The 27,037-nt window shown below is 37.0% G+C and overlaps 1 protein-coding gene across 2 annotated transcripts in view; it reads right to left on the bottom strand.

Moving 5' to 3' along the window:
- The window catches only part of LOC115439541 (zinc finger protein 385C-like), a 75,387-nt gene that overhangs the window by 13,687 nt on the left and 34,663 nt on the right, over positions 1-27,037 (bottom strand). Inside the window, exons 1-2 of one of the 2 annotated variants that reach the window (XM_030163393.1) lie at positions 22,381-22,864; positions 2,454-2,608 (exon numbers count right to left, since the gene is read on the bottom strand). In XM_030163393.1, coding sequence (XP_030019253.1) covers positions 2,454-2,608; positions 22,381-22,390 — 165 coding nt within the window. In that variant the 5' untranslated portion in view covers positions 22,391-22,864. Of the gene's footprint in view, positions 1-2,453; positions 2,609-22,380; positions 22,865-27,037 lie in introns of those variants that run through there. The other variant, XM_030163392.1, reaches the window with a different exon arrangement.

The raw sequence follows: 27,037 nt of genomic DNA, 5'->3' as shown, positions 1-27,037 counted from the left end.
CATGATGTTAAATATGGATTCTGCAATTAGTGTTAAAATGGTTCAACATGCAAAAGAATTGCACACTGACTGTAGAGTGCAAAGGAAGAATGCAGGCACGGTATATTTATCCAAAGAAAAATAGAAGAGATTTCTGTCCTGAATTTACACTTTTTAAATAAACCCATTTAATAGTGATTTTAATCCCACTAGAGCAGCTGTGTTATTGGAGTCTTAATCTTAGCTTTAGGTGTCAGACAGGAATCTCCTGCCAGCCTCCCACATGACAGATACATTTAGCATGTTTGTCTAATTGTCTAGTCTAGTCAAGAGTTAATGCTAAATGCAGATGATGAAGCACTGCTAAATAACTTAAAAACACGCCAAACGTGTTTATGTGAGTTTGATCCATGCAAGTTAATACTAAGTATCTATGGGTGAAGAGAGGAGACATATTCATTATTTTATTTAGTTTTAATTAAGCATTCTAGCTGAATATTTTACTTAATTTCATGTAGAATTAAGTCAGTAAGACATTTCTTCTATATATGAAAAATTTCATGTGGCATATGAGTTTCACTCTGTATGATTTTTTTTTTTAAAGTATCACCATACCATAGCATAGCTGAAACAACAGCTGCAAAGCATCAATTGGCAGCAAATTACGTAACACAGTTCCTACTAGAGTGACACTATGAGCAGACTTTTTTAAGAGTGGAATGCTTTTTGTGACACTGAAAATGCAGTAACGAGTCACCTTTATAGGAATTTTGCCAGAAAACACCTAAAAAATTGTTTGCATATTATTGATTTTGGTTTTTATTAGATTGCAGTGTTTACATTCTACAACTATTTCATACACACTGGTTTCTTCATTTTGTGAGGCCAAGCAAACCCTATATTAATGAAACCCTTCCACATTGCATTAGAGATGGAATTAAAATGTTTTCATATTCATTGTATTCCTCACTGTAGAATAAACCACAACTATATAAAAAAAGGAAACAAATATTCTGTGAAACCACCAGAATCTTAAAAATATATAAATAAAATATACAAAAAAGTAGATAAAAATTCCGTAATACAAATTATTGCTCATGTCAAAATGCACACTGATGACGGAAACTGTTTTCATCCAGTCAGTGAGCAAAAGGACACCACTCAGCAAACAAAGCAGCTGAAAAACAAGCTGATGTTCACAGGTAGGTTGTGGAAGCCATTAAACTAGAAAACAAATCTAAAAATGCCAGTGCTGTCAAACAATTAATATTTTTAATCAGAGTAGTCACAGGGTTGCTATGGATTAATTTTGATTAATCACGATCAAATACTCATTTTTAATCTATATTAATCGCCATTCACTTAACAGGTTTATCGCAAGCTGGGCAACACATTAGCTGAGGCGCTAGCAGAATCCCAGACTAACGTATGCTTACTATCATAATAACCCATAAATAATGAAAACTGCAAATTTTCCTCTTTGTTTTAGTGTAAAAAAAGTCAAATTACACAAAAATGTTTACATTTACAGACTAGCCTTTTACAAAAAATGTGAATAACCTGAACAAAAATGAACAACCTGAAATCTCTTAAGAGAAGAATGTGGAATTTCACCAATATTCTGTCTGTTATTAAATGTTTTGTGTACTTGTAAATCCATTGTGATTTGTAAGTTGTGATGCATATGTATAAATGATAAACTGAGGCGTAATATTGTTGAAATTGCACTTATATTTCTTAAGAATTTTCAGGTTCATATTTGTTCATGTTATGTTCAAGTACAGTTTGTAGAGGTAAACATTTTCATTATAGAATTTTACTTTTTTCACTTAAAAACATAAAGAAAACTTAAGAGATGACATTATTTCTAAGTTCTTATCCTATTATTTATATTATTTTACTGGTCCGGCCCACTTCAGATCAAATTTAGCTGAATGTGGCCCCTGAACTAAAATAAGTTTGACACCCCTGTGCTAGAATGACAAATTAGAACAAATGCGTCTTATCTTTTCATTAATAAATGTAATGTAATGTAAACATGCTTAGAGTGTGTGTGAGACAGACTGCAGTGGGACGAAAAAGAGTGAATGGTTATATGTGAATGAATTTTTTATATAGATGGAGTTATAGAAATGCATTTTTTACTGCTTTTTGTATGTTTTAGTTTTAACGTCTGTTTTTTTTTAATGATATCATCAGCCTGCCCAGGGACTACAGGTGGAAATCAGCACTAGTGCTACAACCTGGCACACTACATCTCCTCTTTTTAAGGTTAATGTATATTGTGCCTCGTCTCTGTCTAAATAAATAAATAAAATAAAGAATAAAATAAATAAAAAAGGGCCCTGGTGGAGTAATAAGATCTTCCACAATGTCATGAACTATCCCTGATGAGACTTCATTTACATGCAAAATACTGAAGCCTAGTCCTGTGTGTAGTGTGTCCAAATGAAGGAATGTTAACAGAATCTCACTGTGCTGAAGTTGGGGAAGAGGCTGAGCGGTGAGGAGCCATTGACCCTGAGCGGCAGGAAGTGCTCCAGCTGGGCATGAGTCTGCGGCTGGAGGGGTCGACCCGGCAGAGGCAGGGAACCCAGGAGGGGGTGGACCTGGTTCTGGGACAGGGCACCTACAGCAACACAAATAGATGTCAAATTCAGACGCTCATTTTCAGACCTAAATCATCATTTGCGGATTTGCGGAGGATGGAAAAAGGTTCAAATTAAACCAAAGCTACTTATGCACTCACAAGGATAAAGATGGATTTCAGTGTACATGCTATGAGATCAAGAATGATCATCTTGGTGTTGCTTTATTGACTCCACCAGTACCACGGGATGAATAATGAGATGCTTTGTGTGGCCTTTTCTTGCGTTTCAAGTCAATAGGCCAACTTGAAAAATGTTGCTGGCCTTTAAACAAAATGCTGATGTGTGTGTATTGTGTGCAAGTCCTAAAAACATGTCAATCAACCTAAAGGGAAAAGTTAATTGTATTGAGGCATTAGGCTGAAGGTGACTGTGAACACATGACTTTTGCACACTCATTCAAGCGCATTACTTGTTAATGGTGACTGCTTTGCTTTAAAATCTCCTTCCACATGACCTTGTTTCTCATCACATTACGTTTTAGTTGCCCAGAATGCTTTTGGACTGCTCATGCTTTAAACAGCGTTGCAGAACTGACCTTTGTGTAGACCCAGAATAAACAGCGACGCACTCACATTTAAATGCACAATATTTCACATACGACCTCAAGACCTAATTACATTATTTTAATTATGTCTGAAGGCTCAAGTACTGAGGTTACAACAGTTAAAAGGTTTTTCTAAAAACTTACGATTATACATAAGTGAGCAGTGGGTTTAGATTCAGTTTATGTGCATGTCGTCTAAAAAATGAGGCTACAGTGAATTAATACTGAATACTGGTGACAAAATACATTAGGCGGCGTGTTAATTTAAGCTACCTAAAAGTTGGTTTTCAATATCACGATGAATTAAACATATTTAAATAATTTATAGATTACATTTCAGAAGAAAAAAGTAAAAAAAATAATAATATTGAGTAGGTTTTAATGTAGAAAATGAAAGGGTAAGAAATCTGAATTATTTTATTTTACTCATTAAAGTCATTGGTTTCAGTGATTTGGAAACTGCAAATAATCTGGTATTTTGTACATAATATTATTATTGTGCTACATTCAACTAGTTTAAAGATATTGTAATAGCTATGAAGTTGAGTTTTTTTGTATTTCTGAGAAAAAATAAAATTAGGCACAAAACTAAAGTGATTTAAGGAATTCCAACAAAACTTTGCCTAAACTTTTAATAAACAGAAATCTCCACAAATTTGGTAATGTCCAAATTAATTTTTAAGAAATACTAAGCAAATTTAACTAAGTCAAACAAATTTAGAGTACATTTGATTATCTTATTTAAAAAAAAAAAAAAAAAAACATCTCAGTTGTTGTAGAGGCAATCAATTTGTGTCCACATTTAAAAAATATACATTTATCTTATGATTATCTTATATGTTGTTAAAGTGAAAGTGGTGAAAATTTAATGAAATTTACCAAATGTTATATAGCACACCACAACAGAATAATGGTACATCATATTAACAAAGACAGAAAATAAAGACAGAAAATAGACACATAATCTTTGCTTTTTTGTTTATTTCTAAACTTCAAATGTCAATGTGATTTAGGTTAAATGTATTTATTGTACACTTTTCGCTGCTGAAAAATAAAAAGTACACACAAAAAAAGCACATTATAGTACTGAGAGGTCTCATAACAGCCTGTATACAACAATATAAAATGTTGTCTCGTTGATTTTTCCATGTGGAAGTCTGAACGAGACTTGGTATGAATGAAAAAAAAATTGTGGTTAGTGAAGGTGGAGTGGGTTTGGACTTGGAAATGGAAGCAGGATGGAAAATGTCAAAGAGGAGCTCGATGAAAGGAAGCACTGGATGGTCGGTTGAGGCTGTTGAATACAAATCTGAATGAAGATGACTGATGAAGCCAAAGGAATGAGCAAACCACATGAAGACCGAGGAGAGATGACTCACTATCTGCGAATCTCATGCAAGATATATGGAGGTCCCAAAGCAAAGTAATCTCCTACTGGTTATTATCAAAAACTAAGAAAAGGTGACATGACACAGAGGTTTAAAGGCCAATTCACAAATATTGGAGGCAGATCATAGACATTGAGTTGTTTCCTATAGTAGATGTAGATGTAACACAGCAGCATGTCCTATTTGACATGTGACAAAATATAAATGTTGATCTAAATGATCTAAATTATTACAAAAATCAATACATAGAATTTGCAAATATGTGAAAAAAAATGAAACAAACAACATTTTAATTGTAAACTATAATACACTTTATTTACAAATAGAACCTAGTGGTACTCCCCACCAATATATGGTACAGTGAAATCGACTGAAATTGACAATAGTTACTCAAGGTATGTAAGACTGAAAATGTAAAATTATGACAAATTATGGAATTATGGATCATTTGCATTAAACATGGTACAAAAATAACATTATAGCAGCAGGATTCCATTCTAGGCCGGCCTAGAATAGAATTCCATTCTGGGCTGGCCCGATTCTGAATCGGGCCAGATTCCATTTTGGGCCTCGACATAAACACAGGCCAGAATTTGATTTAAACTAACTTGCAGTCATAATATGTATTTTAATTACTCACAAAATCAGTATAAAACCATGAATCCATCTGAAACCAGGACAAATTGAAATTTCATGGAACTGAAAATGGGTCCAAAAGAAAAAAAAAAAAACAGTCGAAAAGACCAGATTCACATGAGTCAAACAAGAGTCGATAAACCCAATAAACCAAAACTGTCTAATCTGAAACCCTGACAAAACACAGTGAATGTGTAATAGATTCAAAGTCTTGAATAATTATTCAAAGGTATATTTATTGACTGTAAACACAAACAGCTCAGATACAGAAAAGAACAAACAATACAGAGGAAAGAGGAAACAGTACACATCTGCTGAGGTGAAACCCAAATCATACCAGCCATAAGGATAATATATCACTGCAGTGTAGAAAAAAAAACATTTGTGTGTTAGCAGGCGTTTCCTTATAGCTTTTTATTGTGGATTTGTGTTTTTATAACTTCCAGATACAACCTTATACTACAGCACCTAATCTGACTATTTTCCTCCACAACCTGCTCTTCATTTTGCTTTTTCCACCCAAACACTAACTCAAATGGATTTTTAAGTCTTGTGCATTTTTAAGAAAATGTAAGACATGTTAAATACACACTCAGGGGTCCAAAAACCTCTTCTACTCCCCCTGGAACCCAGTAATGTCCTTTATTAACACACTAAAAACTATCGCTGATAACTCATGAATGCATGAGTTTTAAGCTCGATCATAAGGGGCGACATGTTGTTACGCGGCCCAACACAACACAACCTCATTTGCACTCAAATCTGCCTTGTAGACCAACTCCACTCTTGTCTTCTTTTTGTTTAATTATTTATGCCTGATGAGTGTCATACCTACTAACATTATTGCCTCTATTAGTTTAGTTTATTTACTTATTTCGGCTAAAATTTACTTAGGGGGGTCAAATGAGTGGCCATTTTGTCAAAAAAAAAGCTGTAAGAAATGCATAGAACTGTGTTGAAATAATGTTAATCCATTTGTGCACAAACTACTGATATTATTTGACAGTGGAAGCTATGTTTTTCAGAAATATTGGATTTTGAATAGCACGAGTAGGTGAAAACTTTTGCTGGTGGACGGACGTGACATTACCCATGATGCTCTGGTCAGTACCAGTACTTTATTAGTAATAAACTTATATACTTACTATTGCAAAGTATCCTCTTATTCATAAATGTTAGTATTGTGGATCTAAAACAATAACAGCTTAATAAAAACACAAAATGTGGCAGTGGACGGATGTGACATGGTTGTTACAGATCCCATCATACTGATGCTCGGCAGCCATGTCACCGTTTCCAGAAATGATCCCTGTGCAAAAACTAGTATCATAATTATTTAATGTATAGTTTATCATCATACTATAGAGTAAATAATGATATAGAATTGTTATTTCTTTATAAAAATGCTTATTATTAGAAAACTGTTGCAAAAGTGACGTGTGACATTCTTAATGTATGCATTGGCGTAACATAAGCAGGATGGATCAGCACCATACTCCATATTGAACCTGTAAAAATAAAACATGTGATATGTAGTATATAATCTGGTAAGAAAAACTGGGGAATTTAAAAGAATAGAATATTTGTTTTTCTGGTAAATTCAGTTAAAATATAACTTGGCCATTTATGACATGAAAATATAGCATTAATTGTGATGAAATTTTACATTTTTGACCTGAAAACATAGTTCATATGACCATCAACATGTTGCAACAGAACTGAAATCCTGTAAATTTGCATAACTTGCATTTACCAACACAAAGTTCCTTTGGGGATTCACTTATATTGATTTCTTATGCACAAAGACATAAATAAGACCTCTAAGCAAATTTTAGCTGATTTAATCTCAGATGGGGATGCGTTGCCTGGGACTTTATAGGGTGGGGGGAGAAATGGGGTGAGTATTGTGTTTTTTGTTGTGTAGATAATACAAAAATATTGTTTTTTCTTGTATAACTGCCACTTTCTTTTACCTTGACTTCAATAAAAAGAATGTTGAAAATATGAGACATTGTAAAAATGGTAATTCTTGGATTTTAGAGGTTTAAAATATCTGCAGAAGAATATCAGCTCACTCATATGGTCAGTAAATAACTTAATAAAGTTACCATGATCATCAAATGTATGTTGTGTAATTTGTTGTCTTGTCATGTTGTAGCACTATTTATTCAGTAATTTCCCATCACTTCAGCACACCATTCGACTATTCAATACGACCTGATTAAAACTGATGATTAGTGTTTATTTAGACCTGCATGTGTATTACACATCACAGATCACAGTGCAACCAGCAGTAGACACAAAAACACTGTTTACTTATTTCATTTTGGTTTTGATGAATTCCAATTTCATCTGAACGCTCCACCAGGACACGTACCCTTGATGCCAATAAAGAGTATTAAATTGTGTTACACAGAATTGAGAGCGAATGAAAGAGTAGCGAGAAATTAGAGATGGAGAGAAAGCCACTGGCACATGACATTTTTTTTTTTTTTTTTGGTCCCTCCAGTTAGGCCCATGTGCTTAATCTGCCTGTCAGTATAAGTTTTAAGGACACCGATTCCCTCTCCTACACAAATCTGAAATTGATCTCATTAATCTCCTACACTTGTGTTCACAAAACACAGCAGGGCGAGACGTTTAATTAACTGCATTTTGCACTGAACAAACTAGAAACTGCCATCATCTATGCGAATTTGTACGACATCAGGCGACAAGAGGAACATGCTTTTGACAGGAATGTCCCTTTAAAGCTTGCACCCAGAAGGAATCACAAAAGCTTCATTCCACTAGATTTGACACGAGGGACTTGAGCAATGGTTACACTTGTTAAAGAGCAGGCTTTGATTAGTTTTTATAAATAGTCATGCATAATTTAAGAATTTTACATGCAAAAATTGCCCTGAATTAAAAGGTTAAGACAGATGTACAAGTTTACAACGAGAGGGAGCTGCTGTCATATCCCTTTTGATTTCCTCCTATTTTATTGCAGCTATAAATGTAATTCCACACACTAAAATGAGCCAGCTCCAGCTCACTAATCTCTATTCACTTTCTTTTCCTGCGCAGGAAGATAGTTTCTTCACGGAGGCTGCAAGTGTGGGTCACAGCAGCTAACCTTCCTGTATTGAGGAGGGATAAAAGATTATGAGCTGGAGAAATTACAGCACCTTGAAAAAAAACTGGAGGAAAAGCTTAATCTCTATTATTTCCAAGATTAGTCTCTGGGTGACTCAACATCATAGCAATCACGGGGGGAGAGAAATGGCATCTTTTCATGAAGGGTGGAAAAAAAAGGGAGTGGGGGATGAGAAGCTTTCATAGCGGCAAATCAGAGCAGAAGCATCAGAGGAAAGGCTGCTTTGGCTCTTTTCATGGTAAAAGAATTTTCCGGGATCATCTGTCTGAGCCAGGCTCTCTGTCTTCACTCTGAACCAACATGGCGGTTCAGAGGAACGCTCCGATTTTTGACACCTACCAACATGGCCCGATGAGCGTCATCTGTGCGACGTTAATGACATTAACAAACAGATGGGCTCTGTCTTAATGGCACAGCATTTAATGTGAAAAACACTGAAATACAGCATGTTGCAATATTAGAACTATCAAAATACAATATGTTAAATTAATGGCACACCTCCAGGGACCAATTTAAGCCTGAAAGCCAAGTCAGACAGACTGATAGAGAGCAGAGCTGGTGTCATGGAAGCAGAATCTATAGCAAAGACGTAATGCAGAGTGAAAGTGGAGAATGCTGCTTAATACGCTCATGTGGGAATAGCTTTCACATGACACTATATAGGTGATTTATTAGGGTTTTGATTCTGAATCCAAACATTTAGCCTTTCTTTATCTTGAAGTCTTTATTGCTTTTATATGTCATCAGAAAATACCAGGATTAAAATAATATATAATTTTAAGATAATAACGATTCACATTTCAAAGGTCTTTTGCATGTAACTAAAATTCTTTTTGATTAAACTGCTACAAAGACAAATGCCCTCTTTCTGTCAACAAAACTTTCTACGCTCAGCAGCTTTTGATGCTTAAAACAATCAAGTGACTGCCGTACAATTTATTAAATATTCTGTAGATCTATCTTTAACTAACAGTAATCTTTCTATTTGCAGAACACCGCTCAGTCATAGCGAACGGTTTAATCAAACAGGCAGGATTAAGCACTGAGGAATGTGGAACTGAAATGCTAAAAAGTGCCGCCTCTTCTGACAGTGTTTTGCTGTTAAGCCTGCACAACACACTGTCAAATAATGAAAACTGAATGGTATGTTTTCCACTCCATAATAGCATGAAGCACAAGGCTTTTCTGAGTCATAAAACAGAAGTGGATGGTGCACTGTGCTTTTGCAGTAATGGTGATGCCATTCACTGCTTACACAACAGCCAGAGAGCTAGGCGTTTATGATGAGCTCTGGTGGATGAATTAGCATCCATTAAAACTGCAATTGACAGCTCTGTTAAGCTATCTCCACTGGAAACAAAAAGGTGGAGAGTGAAGGCCTAATTTCCATGATGTCTTAAAATGCTGCCCCCATCTTGCACTGTGTGGTCTTTAAGTAAATCTTCTTTATTGTGATAAAGTACATTCAGGCCACGACTGGCAGCCAAGAGCCAAAGTCTCCCGTTGGCTGTCAATGTCTATTTAAACTCATACAGCCGCAGCTGGAACTGCTCGTGGCTTCATGAGAATTTCTACCTGTAGGGTACCATCCAGCCCAGATCAGGCTCCCTGCAGTAATCTGTCCTACTTTTAACTGGAGCACTGTGGGCCCATTTTCACCCCAGGGTCCATAAACTTCTATTGAATTTGTTCAAGGTGAAATCCAGGACTAGTGTCCTCTGGCCACAGACACAACTCAGAGTACTGCGGTTGGTGGGTACAGGACACAGGCTGCAGAAGATTTTTTTAAATGCACGGTATGCAGTTTCAGCCTCTAGAGGTCTCCCAATCATGACAATAATAAAATAGCTTGGGATCATGGAAGCTGCTGTTTTTACCACTATTGGAAATGAATATTGATCTGATGTAAATCCGGCAGAAATCACGTTTATAGATGAGTTTTATTCACATTATGTTTAGTGACGTGGTACATTCATGTTGTGCCAATTCAGTGTAAGGAAAAATCTGCAAGTAACATTCAATGTTAGCATAAAGCCATTGGCAGGTGACCAAAAAAAAAATAGAGGTAACTTTGATCACAGTTATGTACATCTATGAATTTGAACATTGGAAGCATTTTGTATAACCTATCTAACACTATATATAACATGTTTGTTGAATGCTTTCATGCTTTTGATGCTACATGTATTAGCTCCAAGTAGAAATTACGGTGGGGCCACATACATTGCGACAGCCCAATGCGTCTCAGTTAGAGAAAAAACCTGCAAGTACCGAAACTAGGGACGCATTAATCATTAGTTGACTGACTTTATCGATCGATTAACAATTAATTGATAAGCAGCGATTTTCTGAGAATCTGAATTTGAAAAGCTAAATACTGTTTATATACTTCATGAAAAAAGCATGTGATATTCCTTAATGATTGATTTATCGTACCATTGGATACAGTACAGGCAATGACATTTATGGAGTACAACTAAATAAACTCTGCAGCGAAATTCAGTTAAATAAATGGATCTGAAGAGGGGCAGTTTAGAAGAAGTGGGCATTTCTGACTTTGCATCACTGACATGATGAAGCGAGATTTCAGCAGAGATGCCCCCCCGGCTATTTTTATGACATAATGCGGGACATACTTATGGCCCGGATCAGGAGCGTGGAGGATGTTTTCAACTTCTGTCTCACTGAAAAGATAGTCCAGATGACCGTGGACTAGACCAACCTCCAGGGAAAAGGCTCCGATCCGATACCAACCCCACATTTGTGCATTTATTTAGGTGGGGGTGTATCGCTCCCACAAACAGACGGCCGGTCTGTGTTTTGCTCCACCATGTCCCTAAAGTGAGTCTAACTTACCAACGCCATGATCCAGTTCGATGACCGGCTATCCCAGCCACAGCGTCGCAACGCAGACAAACCGGCAGCCATTGGACAGGACATGGATAAGGGCAATTAACCGACAATTAATAATTTAATCAAGCAAATTCTTATCAACAATTAATTGATAGTCGATTAATTGTTTACATCCCTAATCGAAACAATGCACTTTCATAAACTCAAACACAAATCTAAACGAGGTACAAAAAGAGGAATGTGATGCAAATGAAAAAATGCGCCGCAAGACGCAACAACACATGCATAATCATCAAATGCTCTGCAAATAGAGAAACGATGCAAAAGCACAAAACGATTCAAACCAAGAAAACATCGGCAAACGATAAATGCTGCACAACCAGTCACTATAACGGAAATGCTCCACACCTGCCTCCTACAGGTCTGGAGCATTTCCATTGTAGTGACTGGTTATGCAGCGTTTTTTGTTTGCCGATGTTTTCTTGGTTTGCATCGTTTCTTTATTTGCATCGCATTTCATAATTATGCTTTTGTTTTTGTGTCTTGCATTTTTTCATTTGCACCACATTCCTCTTTTTGTACCTCGTTTAGACATGTGTTTGAGTTTGTGAATTTGCATGGTTTCTGTACTTGCAGCTCTTTTCTCGAAACTGAGATGCATAGGGCCGTTGCAGTGTGTTTGGCCCTCGTCAGCCACCGTAAGAAATACACTAAAAACATTTGTTGGAACGCATTCTCTACCAACATATAATGAAAGCAACAGTAAAAAAATAAATCTAGTGTCTTTGATGGATCGGCCCCGACTCTTTCACCAAGTTTTGTGAAATTCACTGCTTTAGGTTTTTCTTTTCTTTCTTTTTTTTCCCATAATCCTTGCGGACAGGCAGACATAACATGCAATCAGGATTTACAGTCATCTCACAGCCAGATGGCACAAAACAGCAGCTCTATAATGCAAATGTGAAGAATATCTGAGTCAACTATAATTAAAACACACTAAAACAATTTACCAGAATTTTGATTGCAGGCTGCTGGCTGGCTCAAAGTTTTTATTGATACTGTTCCAAGATACTTCCACAACACATCACACTTCAACTACTAACAATATGATACTGTAACATAATGGGATCAAACTAGGAATGCATTATTGGCTCTGATGTCGACAGTTGTTGGAATTGTTACTATGACATGACTTTGTTCATGTCGACTGCGTCTTATGCTAGGCAGGTAAACACTGATAATCTATTCAGATTAACTACAACACTGTGGCCATAAAAGACAAACAAACACTGAAAGATTAAGCCGATCTGCAGGGAAATAAGCACAAATACACAATTCTGCTAAGCTGTGTTTTGTTTCTTTTTCAGAGCTGCTGCCCTTCTGTAGCATTCTGCATGTTGGTATAAAGCACACTTAAAATAAACTGCCACCATCTGCTTGAATTGAGATAAGCATGAGGCCAATCAGACCTGGTGAACGGCAGCCAGCAGATGTGCAGCGCACACTTATTGATATTTAAAGTCTGTCGGCAAATTTATCTGCCCCATGAACTTAGTAATTAGCAGCTTTCTGTCTCGATGCTCTTCTCTGAGCTGCTGTGATGCTTCCTTGCTGCCTGGTGAAATGAGTTTAAAGATTATACATTAGCACCTTAAGAGATGAAAATCACAAAATCGTTGCTCATGTTTTCCATCTTTTTTTTTAGAGAGCACCATAGTCATCTATTGCTCTATTATTCCAGCGGACATTCGTTAATATTTCTGCATTTACCAGTTTAAATGTATTAAGCCAGTTATGTAAAGAGAGAAAGAATACTAACTACTAATACCACATTCATGGATCCACTGAGAGGCCAAAGAAAATAAAAATGTGAAAGATCACACATCCATTTAAAACTCAAAAATCATCTCACCAGTGTATTACATGGGTTTTAATGGACAGGGCTTCAATTTGTGATTGCCATTTATGGGCTGTATCACATCTTCTGGCAGCAGCCTACTTCAGCAGGTTTTACATTTTCTGCTTGATTTTCAAGGCACATCACTGGATTTGGGAGACCTGTATTTTCATTCAAGTCAGCGTTTCAGCAAATACCAAAACATGAATGCATTTTGCTGACAGAATGGGTCGTGTCGTGAGTGTGTGTGTGTGTGTATATATGTGTGTGTGAGATTGTGTGTGTATGTGTATTAAAACTAGGTATAAGGTACTGTAGCCTAAAAATAGAGACACTTTAGATTTTCTCATTTGTCTCTTAAAGGTGAGTAATTATCAATAAAACAGTTGAAAACGTACTTCAGTCAGCAGGAGGCGTAAATACAGCGATGCGAACTTTGTGAATTGGAAAACTTTTTAATAGACCTCAACTTTCCACTTTCAAGGAGCACTCTCTGTAACTACTACACCTTTTCTAACAGTTTATGTAGACAGCTGGGATCAGACAGAGGCAAAGCCACAGGCTGACATCTCATAACTGAAGGACGTGGGAGGTGTATCACAGCTATCGTCCTTAAGAGTCCTTTACTCTGTGGTGGTGACACAAAAAAAGGCTCAAAGGAACAAATTTTGGAACAGAGCACTAGATCCCATTTAGACTGACTGTTCAGTGTTTGTGAACTATGTATCCTTCAGATATCTCTCACTAGGGAACACTAGGCTTTAACAGGTAAGTGCAAATGAAAACCAAACATATATGAAACAGTAATAGTATCTAAAAATTTGCGATATTGGATGTTAAAACCCAGGTTATTAAAGTCAGTGAAAACTAACACTAAAGCAGCCTTGCAGTGAATAAATTATCAAAAATTAAGGGAAATAAAACTGAAAGTACAAAAAATATGGGAACGCAATAAAATCTAGAATGAAAAGCAAAAGAAAACAGAGTGGAATCAGCTTTGTTTTAGTCCTTGATTTGCACTACGGTTGCTGTACCCCTTTGTTCCAATGTAAAGGATCATGAAAGGAGAGGACTACTTCCATTATAATAAAAAATAATGTTCTGTCAATCACAGTTGAGGTCATGCATGCTTTCATCCTACCTTTTGTGGCCACTACAGACCAAGGCTTTCTTCATAATATCTTCATAAAAAAAAACAACTTATACTGAACACACTAACAAAATATAAAGTCTAAAGTAAACCTAAAATTCCTTTTTATAAAAAATAAAACAAATATAACCTTTACATTAAACCTAAACTGAAATTAAAACCCAAACCAATTAAAATAAAGACTTATGTAAATTCCAAAACAACAGAAACTCTAGACAACATAGAACTTTTGTAATAATAAAATAATAATAATAAAATCCAGCCTTTGAGTCCATATGAAAATCTGATGCATGTCAGATACAGAAGAAAATGTAAATCAAAAAAGAGACATTACAGTAGGATTAGACAAAAACAATAATGCATTTCAGCCTCGTCCTTGGTCCAGTTTGGACAATAGCGTCATACAGTCTGATGGCTGTTGACAGGAAAGATCCATTTGTAAGACTGAACTATGAGACTGAACTATCCATCATTTTTTACTTAATGGTGTAAATCTATCATGCACGGCAATGACTGACCACTCAAGTGATGGACAGAGTGTCAGCAGAGAGCGAGGAGGTGGGCACATGAGAGGGGTTAGCCTGCCAAGCAGTGATAGACGAAGCGGGCCTGAGGTTCCTGGGTCAAACATGCTCATAAACAAGCGTCATCAATTCAGCTTTTCCTCATTCCTCTCCAGTGCCCTTTGCAGTTAGGAATCAGATCACTTATAGCTAGAGGTTCTAAAATGCATTGCGATTTGGACTTCTGCATTGAAGCAGTAAATCAATAAATGCGAGTCTACAACGTACATAAAAATTATACTGTACTAACACTCATTATTGACTTTTTTAGCCTCAAGCTAGACAATAAAGCAGTAAAGTTACATTCATACATTGCTCTCTTGCATTTAATTGTGAGTTAACTTGTGATGTTATGATTTTATTATTGATGTCTCTCCTAGTTTCAGAGGCTGCTGGTTCTGGGTTTGGTCCAGTTGTGTTTAGGTGTGTAGATGCACATTGACATCTGTATATAATAAAATGTAGTTTGTGTAGTTCATTTCATTTTATGGCAATGCAGTATAATGATAACATTGCACCCAAAATTCATTTACATCATGAGCAATATGGTAAATTATATTTTTGGGTCCACAGTAAGACCATGGTGGATTAAAACAGACTAGTTTTATAGTCTGTATGATTAATGGGACATACTGGGTAACAGAATTTGGTTTTACATGTTTACTTCAGGAAGCACCACTGTGTGAACAAACTGTATTTATATTGATTCCACCTCTACTTTTTGGGAATTTGGGTTTTGTTTTGTCACGGTTACAGACTGAGCCTCACATAGATGCTGCTCTGGGAAAATACAGCTGTTTATATTACAGTCTGTTGTAGTCTGATCATTTAAACCCATTCTTAATAGGAGGGACTTAAGATCCACCTGTTTGAAGACTGCTTGTATTAACTGATGGAAAAGTAAATGTGCACTATTGTGGAAACCTGAGAATGCGACCATTCACACAACTACTCATAGGCCTTAAAAGACTAATTTTACTGAAAAGGGAGGAAGCAATGTCCTTTTCTTACATAAAACAAGAAATAATACTAATAACAAATACTGGAATGAATGTCATTTTATCACAGCATTTGGAATAATGCAATAAACGATCACCTGACATCACCACCTCATTGTCTGGTTAGAGGGTGCATGTGGGCAAACTGAGAATTTTCAACAATCTATACCACACATTTAAACCCCTCGAATAACTTGGCATGCAGTTACATTCTGAGGAAAATTTGGAAAGTTTTGGCCTCATTATGATGCAGAATGTGAGTCTCTCAAGGCTTCAACATGAGCCTGCAGAATTCACAAATATGATTTGTAGATCTGCAAACTTGCCTGTCTGAGGAGTAAAGTGACTCAATAATCAATTAACTGCACAAATCAGCATCTGCACAGTTAATCCATACAAACATGATGAGAGTTCAGGTGAAATCCATTCATTTCATTATGATGAATGCGATTTTATTCACTGATCAGTTATAAACAGAGGCAGCTGTGGCTGGCATTGGGTAATTAAAATAGTAACTGTACATAAAGACAGGATGACTGGACATGTTCAATGCAATTAAAGACAAACCCATTATTGATTGTAGTAAAGGTTACAATTAGCATTAGGGTTTGGTTCACTGATAGTGTTTACAGTTGCATTAGTATTATGTTATTAGTTATGAAGTTTATCCTGTTTTTGAACCTATTCATTATAGGTTTACTAAAAGCTGTTTGTTCGGGCACCTGGGATGTTAAAACAAAAAAATGGTAATTTAACAGTGACCAAACATGTCGGACAAAATTTTCCTAAGTAGTTGGATCAGAAGAGTTTCATTGGGTTTGACATTTTCCATATAGCAGTGTTTCTTTTGCGTTTCCCACTGTGATTTGACTTGCTCCTAAAGTTTCCTGTAGTGTGTAGTGCGCATTAGTACAGAAGTGAGATGCTTTTGTGGCTGTCTTTGTGTTTCTGTTACATCATTTGACTGAATTTATGCCTGCAAAAGTAGCCATCAGTGCCCAGACATAAGACATATATAAAACAATACCCTAATAGCATTTTCAGGATTCTCAAAACCAGGATAAAGGGTTTCTCTATCTACATAAAGAAAAATATCCAATTTAAATGATGTAACTGTTACTGCCACATAATTCTACACATCCCTTCAGTTGGCATGAATGTTAGTTAGTTAGTTTAGTTTTATTTCGAGCACACAGAATCATCAGATAACTAAGAACCTTACAACATGGTCAAACAAAATTTTTCAGCATTTGAAAAGGAGTGGGAAGAAGTGTAACTTATAAACTCCCACCCCCTTTGCTTTGTTAACACACTTTTTTTTCTATATATGTTTTTACAATAACACAAATCATCCATACAAACCCTTCACACTACACTTTTTTTAGTCACCTCACACACAATCAGATTTGCATAATAAATCTTTTTTTTAATATAAACAATAATATTAACATGCACTTTAAGTATTTACTACAAATACAATCATTATCGAATGTGAAAATGTGTCCTTATCATGATGTTTAGCAAAAATAATGCCTAATGCTAAACAATAGCTTACTCACTCAGTTAGACAGCAAACTATACCAAGAGTCAGAGTAATGTTATAGTTTTGTTAGTGAAACCTATGAACCACAACACACAAAAAAATGCATTTTATTAAGTCCAACTTGTGAGGTGAGCAAACTGACAGACCTGTCAATCAGAGCCCGACACGGCAGACATCCAAGCTGCCCGTTCAGCCAGAGATCTTACTAATGGAGGGAAACTTTAAAGATGGATGACTTATTAGAGGTTCCAAATAAAACAGCTGAGTCTGGAATGAGTCCTGGAAAAAAAAAATTATTAAGAAGTCCAATGTAAGACTATAGGAGTCGACCTCAGCGGCCGTCAGCTCTGTAGCAACTTTGAGATAATTCCACATTTGTTTTATTTTGGATCAAAGGTCCTTTCTCCTTGGTTTCAACAAAGATCCTGTTGGTCTCTCAAATACTGTCTAGACTGACCCTGCAATTTTCAGGTTTGTCTGCATCTGTAAACTTTGTGAAGATGGGCAGAAATACAGAGGAAATTAACACATAACATGAAAAGAGGATTCCAACTGTATCTGTATCCTCCTGAAAGCAGAATTTGATGTTTAAATATGCAAAAACAAAGCAGAATTCTGCAAAAACCTAATAATAACTTCAATGATCTAGTCTAGGGCTGGGTTGTCATACCAGTACCCTGCCTTTCAATACTCGTACTTTCAATTATTTTTCTATACCATTTTTTTGAACAATGAGAATTATTCATAATTACCTCCATTAATTATGTTTTCATCGGGGTTTGTCTGTCTGTCTGTTGGACTGTTAGCAAGATAACTCAAAAAGTTGTGGAAGGATTTGGATGAAATTTTCAGAAAATGTTGATAGTGGCACAAGGAACAAATTATAAAATTTTGGTGGTGTTCGGGGGAGGGCACTGATCTGCTTTGGTGTAGGTCTGCGCTCTCCAAGTGCATTTCTAGATAATCTATTTTCCATTTTTCTATCCAGTTTCAAAACATAAGAATGCATTTAAAATATCTTTGGTAAAAATGTATAAAAAGCCACAAGTTCATGCTGTATGAGAGGATGAGATGAACTTCACCCCCTTAAATATGTCATGGGAAGAAATCAAAAACCAAACAAAATACCTGGCATTTTTGATCTTTGAGACAATCATAGCAAGTCAGTTCCTGTTAGAAACAAATGAGTAACCAACACTTCTCATGTATAGAAAAAAAAAGAGTAAAGAGTGCAATGTATTGTTCTTCTCAATAACTTCTCAGTGTGTGTGTGTGTGTGTGTGTGTGTGTCTGAACTCCCACAGTCATTATCAGTCAGGCTAATCAAGCTCACACTGTCAACACTCTACAATGACTGATTGGGGCTGTCAGTCTTTTTTAACAGGGCTGAGGTAAAGGGGCGGTTGGTTTTTATTCAAGCTTCTACTGCAGCAGCCAAATAGTTGGAATAACTCAAGCATGGCACATTTATCCATTTAGACTGTGTGCTTTTTGTATTCAAATTAGTTTCTGAAAATCAAAACGTACAATTGAAATGAAGACACAGCATATACTATGTTCTCTGAGTGAAAGGTTTACACTAGAAAACAGAAGCTCGGGATAAACATAGAGGATGATGATGCAGGAAAGGAAAGGAAAGGTAACATACAATATGGATAGCTCTGTAACACACTTAATGTTTGTGTTAAACCAGTCATGTCAACATAGTGATGCTAGTGTCAGTGGTCTGTCTATCTGAATGTGTCAGTACGTATCAGCTGCCCTCCTTTTTGACTCTTACCATCCACCGACTGAACACGTCAAAGGCTGCCCGTCTTTATAAACCTTGCATTCCCGCAATAGATGTGAGACAGAGACAAGGACAGATGATGAAAACTGAACAAATGAAAGCAAACAATAACACATATGGTGAGAAAAAGCTTAATAATTCAGTGTAATTCTCAGATTTATCTGTGAAATGTGTGGATCCACTCTGCCCACAGGAGCCCTGTAAACGTGACAGGTGGCATGATGGGAAGTCTCACTTAAATGCCTGTAAGACCTGTCAGAAATTATTAACATTGTCAGAAAATGCAATTCTGTGCAGTAGTGGGACTTCATGTTAACATAATTTTTATTTACAAACTCCTAATCATTTTATGAGACCCTACACGTCTGAATTCAGTGTCAGCCTGCTGTTGTACTGTATCCACTCTGAACTTGTTAAACTTTAAAAGTCCCTACTGATGATGGGTATTCCAAACACTGCTGAGACTCAAATAAATTAAAATACTCTCACAGACACAAGGTACTGAGTCAAATACAGTCACCTAATTAAATTTGTTCACTAAGATAATCTGCACAATCGGTGTTGCAATAAAAACCATACTGCGCCATACTCATTACCCTTCGATTAGAATAATGAGTCATTAACGCTCCAGGGGAGTGAATATGAGCCCCAACAGGAAAATTAATGGTCCCACATAAACTGACTCATGAACTTCTATCTCCTCAAACATTCTAGAAAAAAAGCAACAACAACAACAAGAAAACAGACACTTGCTCTCATTCCCATCCACCCCCACGGAGCACAGCGCATTATTGTCACATAGCAAACATAATAGCTCATTAGACTTGATTTGATTTGCATGACTCTTCACCTTGTTTCCCTCTAAGGGCTACTTTTCTAAAATCTAACATCAACCAATCACCATTTTCTGTAATCCATGGATATGTAGAATGTTCCTTTATGAATTATACATTATATATCAACACTAACTGCTCATGATGCTTTACAGATTCTAGTATTTTAACATTTTTATGATTTAGTTTCTACATTTACAGCAATTAATGAGATGCCAGTGCTTGGTTTTATGCAGAACAAATGTACAAAGATGGGATTAAAATGATTCACAGTGTATTTAGGATCCTTTTCTGAGTAAAATGTGAAAAAAACAACAACATCAAGTCAGGATCGGAACTCTACTTTTTGATGAAAAGAAAAGCAATAAAAACATCCAACCTCCAATCCAACAAAAAATATCCAATAATGTGTGACAATATCTACTACAATACTACTACTAGGTGTTGAGTTTTTTGTTGAGGAGAATAAAACATAGAATAAATGGTGAAAAAAGTGGACTACCGAGCAAAAGTCCATTTCCATTAATCACAGCAATCAATCTGTAATAGGTTACTTTAGGTTGATCTGACATCTATCACTTACACAATTTGTATTTGTGTGGATGATAAAATGCATGAATAGGTTTTTTGTTTTGATAGCAGCAGTTTTGCATGAGCAGAATTCTAATTATGTAATGTATTTTAAAGCTTGTTTTTTCTAAAAACAGAATAAAAAAGTGATATGCAGCAAATTTCTGACCTGCTTTCATTTTAGCAGAATTTTGATGAACTGTAAATAACAATTAATAGTTGTCATGGTCAGAAATTAAGTAGACAAGAAGGAGGACAGAAGCTGTTTGAAATGTAAATGAATATAGATGATTGTTTTTCTGGTCTGGTAAGTTTGAATATTTTTTGTCTATTCTTGTTCCCTTTGCATGGGCAGGAAAATAATACATGTATTTTCATGTGTCAAAGTTTCCTTCTTCAGATGGAAACCAACAATGTTGCAATCACGTCTTCACACTGTTGGATGCCCTTCCATTTAATTTCCACTTGTGGTGCAAATGTGCTTTGCGCCATTGGACACATAATTACCAAAACCAGTCACTGTGACCTTCTGTAGGTTACTGTGCTGCGCATGAATAACTGTATGCCACGCGGCATCATATGAAATACCGAGCTCATGTGTTAGCTTGCTACGATGCTGTTGATATGCTCCACTTTACGGATATTATTCAATTTCTTACGGCAATGCATGGTGTAAATCAACATTGTCTGGTAACTCCTACCTTCTGTTATGTTATAATTTATTAAATATTTGCTGCTTTTAAACAAAAGATAAAGATTTTGCAGTGAAGAAACATGCCCTATACATAGGGCTTTTTCACAGATGTCTTGCATGTCAGACTGAACAGCAAATGGGATTTATACATAAGCTGTCATTTCAGCCTGAAAACGGAGCTCTTGACAAGGGGTGGAGGGTGGAGGGGTGGGGACAGCTGCAGCATGGCCACCAGGCAAAACTCTACAGTTATCTCCTCTCCAAACGTCTCTCTTTGATCTCCCTAATCTGCCATTAAAAAGGGAAGCATCCAGAGCTGACACACAGGCACTTCTTGAGCTTTTCATACCAGACACACAATATGCTGAGTGTATGTGTGTTAAAGTATCACAGGATACATACGCAAACCACATCATTTAAGCTCGGGCTTTACTTTTAACTCCATGAGAGAGACCGCACCAGCAACAGAAGTTACACCAGACTATGTACTTGGTACGTATTACTTTCATGTTGCCGTATTACCATAAAATGAAAGAATGCAACTTCAAAAAACTAAGCTACTTCTAAATTTAAGCACCGCAAATGCAATCAGCATTATGTTCCCTATGTTCCTTAAAAATAACATAAACACAAATGGCTAAAAATCCCCACACTGCCTTTATCTTTAACAGGCTTCAATTATATGAGCTAATCTGGGCATATTTCCCTGGAGAGGCAAAGACATAATTGCCAGCAATCTGCACAGTGATATCAGCTCTGTTCTTGTGTGGCTTTAAAATGACTTGACACATTTGGGAACAGCAGTGTTGTATGGCCTGAACGGCACACTTGGCAACATAAAAAGAGGTCAATTAGAAAAACAAACAGGTCTAGGGCTCATTTCGGATGCAGAGGAACTGAAAAAAGGGCAGATGGTAGGCAGGAGACCCGAATCTGCCCTTGAGCAATGATGTGAAGTCATTGTTGTAAAACACACATTGACAGGAGAGCGCTCACATGCATGTAGGCAGATGGAGTCACAAAAACAACAAATAAAACCTTATTATTTTCAAAGCCAGCCACTTATGAGCTCCTGTTACTGTTGTATACCTATAAACAAGTGGCGCTGACTGACGCGTCATATCAGAACATCAGAACAAACAAATAGTCTTACCTAGTAGCATCTCCAAGTGTTTAGTGAGTCTTCCGCTGACCACTCTGGTCTGTGTTTGACTTAAGCTTCTCCTGCCAGTTTATCTCCCATCAGAGAAGTTGAACAAAAACAAACAAAGTGCGTCTTAAAAAGGAGACCTTCTCACTCTCTCTCTATCTCTTCCACTTCACTTCTCTAAGAGGTGAGATGGCAGTCCTTTTCCAGTCAATGACACATCTTGGCTGTGATCCAAACTGCCGCAGCTAAGGAACGATACATATGTGCTTCAATTAAAAGCCTCATGCTCTGCTGCTCACGCTGCCCTTTATGAGAGACGGAGAGAAACAGCGAGGAGGGTTGAGAGCAGTGAAGGAAAAGAGGCTGCGAGCGTGATGGTGAGAGTGTCTGAGAGAGGCATGAAGAGCAAGTGTGTATTCTTCTGTGTGTGGAATAGAGAGCCAAAGAGTGAGCGAGAGAGTAAGAAAGGGGGAAGAGAGAGAGTGAGCGAGCTGGCAGAGGACTGGCTATTAGCAACATGAACATCCTACATCTCCCCCCTTTTTACTTCTTCTCACATCCATTTTCTATTCAGGGTTCCCACCTGCAGACTCCCATAAGGACACTCAACTGTAATTTCCTTCCTTGCATTACTTGACAACAATAGGCATCATTTATCAATCTGTTTCCATTCTGCTTAAAATGCAGCCGTGCTACGTTGTTCCTCCATCTTACCAATATCTTGAACTCAAGGGTGAAACGTTTGGGAGCAGCCCACATCTGGATGGTACATGAACACACCACATGGATTGACATTATCGACACAACAGATATTAGTGTGACGAATCTCGCAGTCGATGGTGAAGTCATTCTGATTGAAATAAATCATTTCTGCATTCCTGTTTACATTTCCAATAGGTTGCTTTTGTTGAGTTTCAATCAACAATCAGTAATTCAATCATCCTCCACAGTGTCCTCTGTTTTTTCACTACCCCTTTTGGTTTAATGGATAATCAGAGTCATAATTAAACAGCAGTGTTTCAGTGTTCATCCCAAGCAGATAATACTTTCCAGTAATTAATTGTTTTACTTTTTTTGATGGATTTTTTTTGTGTTTTGAGGCTTAAAACATTGCACTGTCTAAACTGAAGCTGTTTAGCATTGACTCCCAAGTATTTATAGTACAGCTTTCCCCCACTCATTGCTGATTTGAACTATTTGAGATTAACACCAAAAGCATGGAGCTCAAATAGTGTTGATTTTAGTGAGCAGGTGGGAGAGATTATTGTTCCCCTAATGGCTGGCTCATTCTCCCAGCTAATCTTTGGATGATTACTGTATTGACACCTGATTTGTGCAAACTCCACTACAATTCAAACAGGCCTTTTTATATCTGTACTGCTCTTTAAAATCAATTTACGTTAAGTGCATCTGGAATATAAGAGTCAAAGGTTAGTTTAGCTACAGCTTTCACTTGTGTAGTAATTTTTTCATTGATTCATGGAGACAAAAAAGGCACCTCATTTTGGAACATCTTGAAGAACAATTAAGAACTTGTCTGCAAATGCAGACAGTGAACTTGGTTGGACCAAAGTATATGTATAATATAGCTGACCTGTTATTCTACATCAGTCTAATCAGTATATCCAGTAGGCAAATTTACTACTTATACTGCTAAATGCATAGTGTGACATTTCAGAGAATTTGCATATGAAAACCTTCAACACCTTCTGATGTCTAGACAAATCAAATTATTAGAATAATTATCCATATGTGCATCATCCGTCTGTACATTCATAGAGGTAAGTGATGAGACTACGTTAAGCTGAGTTGAGGCATTGTAATAATGATATTTATGTGTATGGACAATATCCAAGAAAATGGGGTCAATGTAGTCTCATTTTTGGCTCAGGACAAACAGCAATACTTTTTAGTAGGGCTGTCAAAATGAATGTGTTAACGCGGATTAATCCATCATCATGACTAATCTGATTAAAAATTTTAATACAATTAACCCATGACTCTGAATGTCTCTGGCAATGCATTTCAGGCAGTTTGTCCAAGTAGAGTTAGCATCATGCATGGGCAAATGGGCAGTTGATCCAGTAGTGACAGGCAGCAGAACCAACCCATAAAGATGGACGATACTGAACTGACGACACTGAGGTTGCCCCTCTGGATGGAAATATGAGTAAACCCCCCCCACCCCACAGGACAGAAACAGTTGTTTCAAGTTGTTTTGTTGAAACTGTTGAAGGTGTTTAATAAACATGTTAAGTGTGTAATAGTCCCTTCTTTCTTGAGTCTGTTTGCTCATGCAAAATGAAGTGCAATTAATATAGATTAAAAATGAATATTTAATTGTGATTAAGTAATCCAGTGATTAATCCATAGCAACCCTGTGATTGATCTGCTCTATTTTTTAGTATAAATAAACATACCATACATTGATCCAGTGCGTCATTTAATGCTATATTCCTATTGATTGCTTATTAGATGTAGGTCGTAGCAGCAGCTGTACTGTCATATTTATCACAAGTTTGTCCAAGGTAATCTTCAGTTGATAAACTATGCAAGTAGACATCTTTGAACCTCTCCCTCACAGTCCTCAGTCTGACATAAGACCACTGATTCTTTAAAGGTTCAGTGTGTGAGATCAGTGTTATCCATCATTGCCACATTTTTGGTTAAAGTTGCAGGTTGCAACCAACAAAATGCACCCTTCTCCTTGTCTATGGTGGCCATTAAAAACACAGAAAATCCCTCATTAGAAGCAGTGCTTGTTTTGTCTGCTCTGGGCTTTATAGTTAAGGATAAATCAACTCTGGTCCACACTCAAACATGTAGTACTAGGTACTGACAATGCACCTTTATGCTGAAAGTTATTGCTAAAAAAAAAAATGGGGGGAAAAACAAGTAGAGGAAGCCACTGCAGAAATATGGTATTACAATAAGGCCACTGTATATGAAGATAATAATGGTTCATTTAAAGGTAAAGAAAATGTAATGATTATAAGTTAATGAAAAGATAATAGTGAAAATTATATTCCATTTCTGCAATTAGATCCTCCTAAATCGCCCTAAATGTTCCTTTCTGGACCTTTAACTCTGGTCATCTGTCATCTAGGGCAGCCAAAATTGCAGTATACCCCGGCCTTTAGAAATGAAGCTATAGAGCCTTTGGGTGGTTTACTTGGCTTGGTATAAAAATGTGAAAATAGAATAACAGTAGCAAAGATAGCATTTGTGTTTAACAAATGTGCCCCACAACACAGAATTCACATCAACTTTCATATTTAAAGCAAAATACTTTAAGGTGCTGAAGAGGTGGGAAGGGGGAATTTTACAGCATCTGAAGACTCAACTCACTGCAGAAGCGCAGAAGCTTGATTTTTGTGGAGGCAACACACAGGCTTGTTCCAGTTCTGGGGAGAGCAGGCTGTCAACGCATTGTTATTCATTACATAGTCACTATAATCACTTCAAATAAACACAATTATTCTCAGAGTCTCTAGCCCGAAACCCTGGCCTCAAATGTCATACAAGTGTTGTCAACGCACACACACACACACTTGTGTCTGCCCTGTGTGCTCCTTGCTGGCTCCTTGTCCACTTGAATAAGTGTGGTGTGGAAACACAACACTGACAAACACTGACAGTTTTACACTTGATTTCAGGCTGCTGCATTCAAATGAAAATGCAGGGAGATGGCCTCGAGCAGAATGGTCGTACGTCGGCTTCACACAGCATGCTTTCATCTAGTTGTGGACCTACTAAACATGGGCATGTGCATATACCATGGGGGTGCACAGCATCGCAACATGGCAAAGACTGTGGAGAAAAGGGCAAAGAATGTCTACAATATGGTTAAAGCATTTCAACCTAACACACTGTATGTATGGTTATAGTTTTTATGACTCAATAACTACTCTACTCGTTCATTTCCTGTGCATGTTCACCTCAGAGCAATAAAACGACAATATCAAAAAAAGCATTTGGCCAGCTCCAGCTCCCCAGGTAATTTCTGAAACATCCCCCGACCTGTTTAGATGACATCACCATTGGGAATAGTGGAAAACAGGTGTCTACTTTAACACTATCAGTCCCTCAGGGTTTCCATATCTGCCAGCCGCTGACTCTGGGAAACAGTGAGCCAACACCATCTCGCTTCTGCTCTCTTTGCTTCTCTCTCCCCAGCTTCAATTCCTTCCTGCAAACCCTCAGAGCTTGCAGAATGGACGCTGATCAGGCGACATCTTAAGAATTGTTGCTTTGGCTCATATGCCTCTATTGTATGAAATGAGGCCAAGTAGCACAAACTCCAGCTGATAAATGTTCCATTTTTTTTTTGTACGTATGTAAGCATGTGTGTTTGTCTGCGTGTGCTCATGTACTGGGTTTGTGCTGTGGTGTAGGGTACGCATGTCACTTTATAACAGCAATTGCAATTCAGACTTCAAAAGCATTAAACCAAGTCAGTGTTAAATGGAACTCCATTTGAGAAATATACATTCCATTACCATTCATAAGAGGGAGCTTTGTACCAAAAAAAAAGAAAGGAATAATTTCCTCTTTCATTTTGTACCTGAAATGGTGCAGGAGTTATTGTAGGTCACCTCTCTGACTGTCATTATTTTTAGGTTTGGTTTAGGAAGCATGGGGGAACGGCCTTATTTTGTAA

Source organism: Sphaeramia orbicularis, chromosome 19 (genome assembly GCF_902148855.1).
Source record: "Sphaeramia orbicularis chromosome 19, fSphaOr1.1, whole genome shotgun sequence".
NCBI classification, from domain to species: domain Eukaryota; kingdom Metazoa; phylum Chordata; class Actinopteri; order Kurtiformes; family Apogonidae; genus Sphaeramia; species Sphaeramia orbicularis.
Note: the sequence above shows the minus strand (reverse complement) of the source record. Positions and strands in the feature narration are given on the sequence as shown.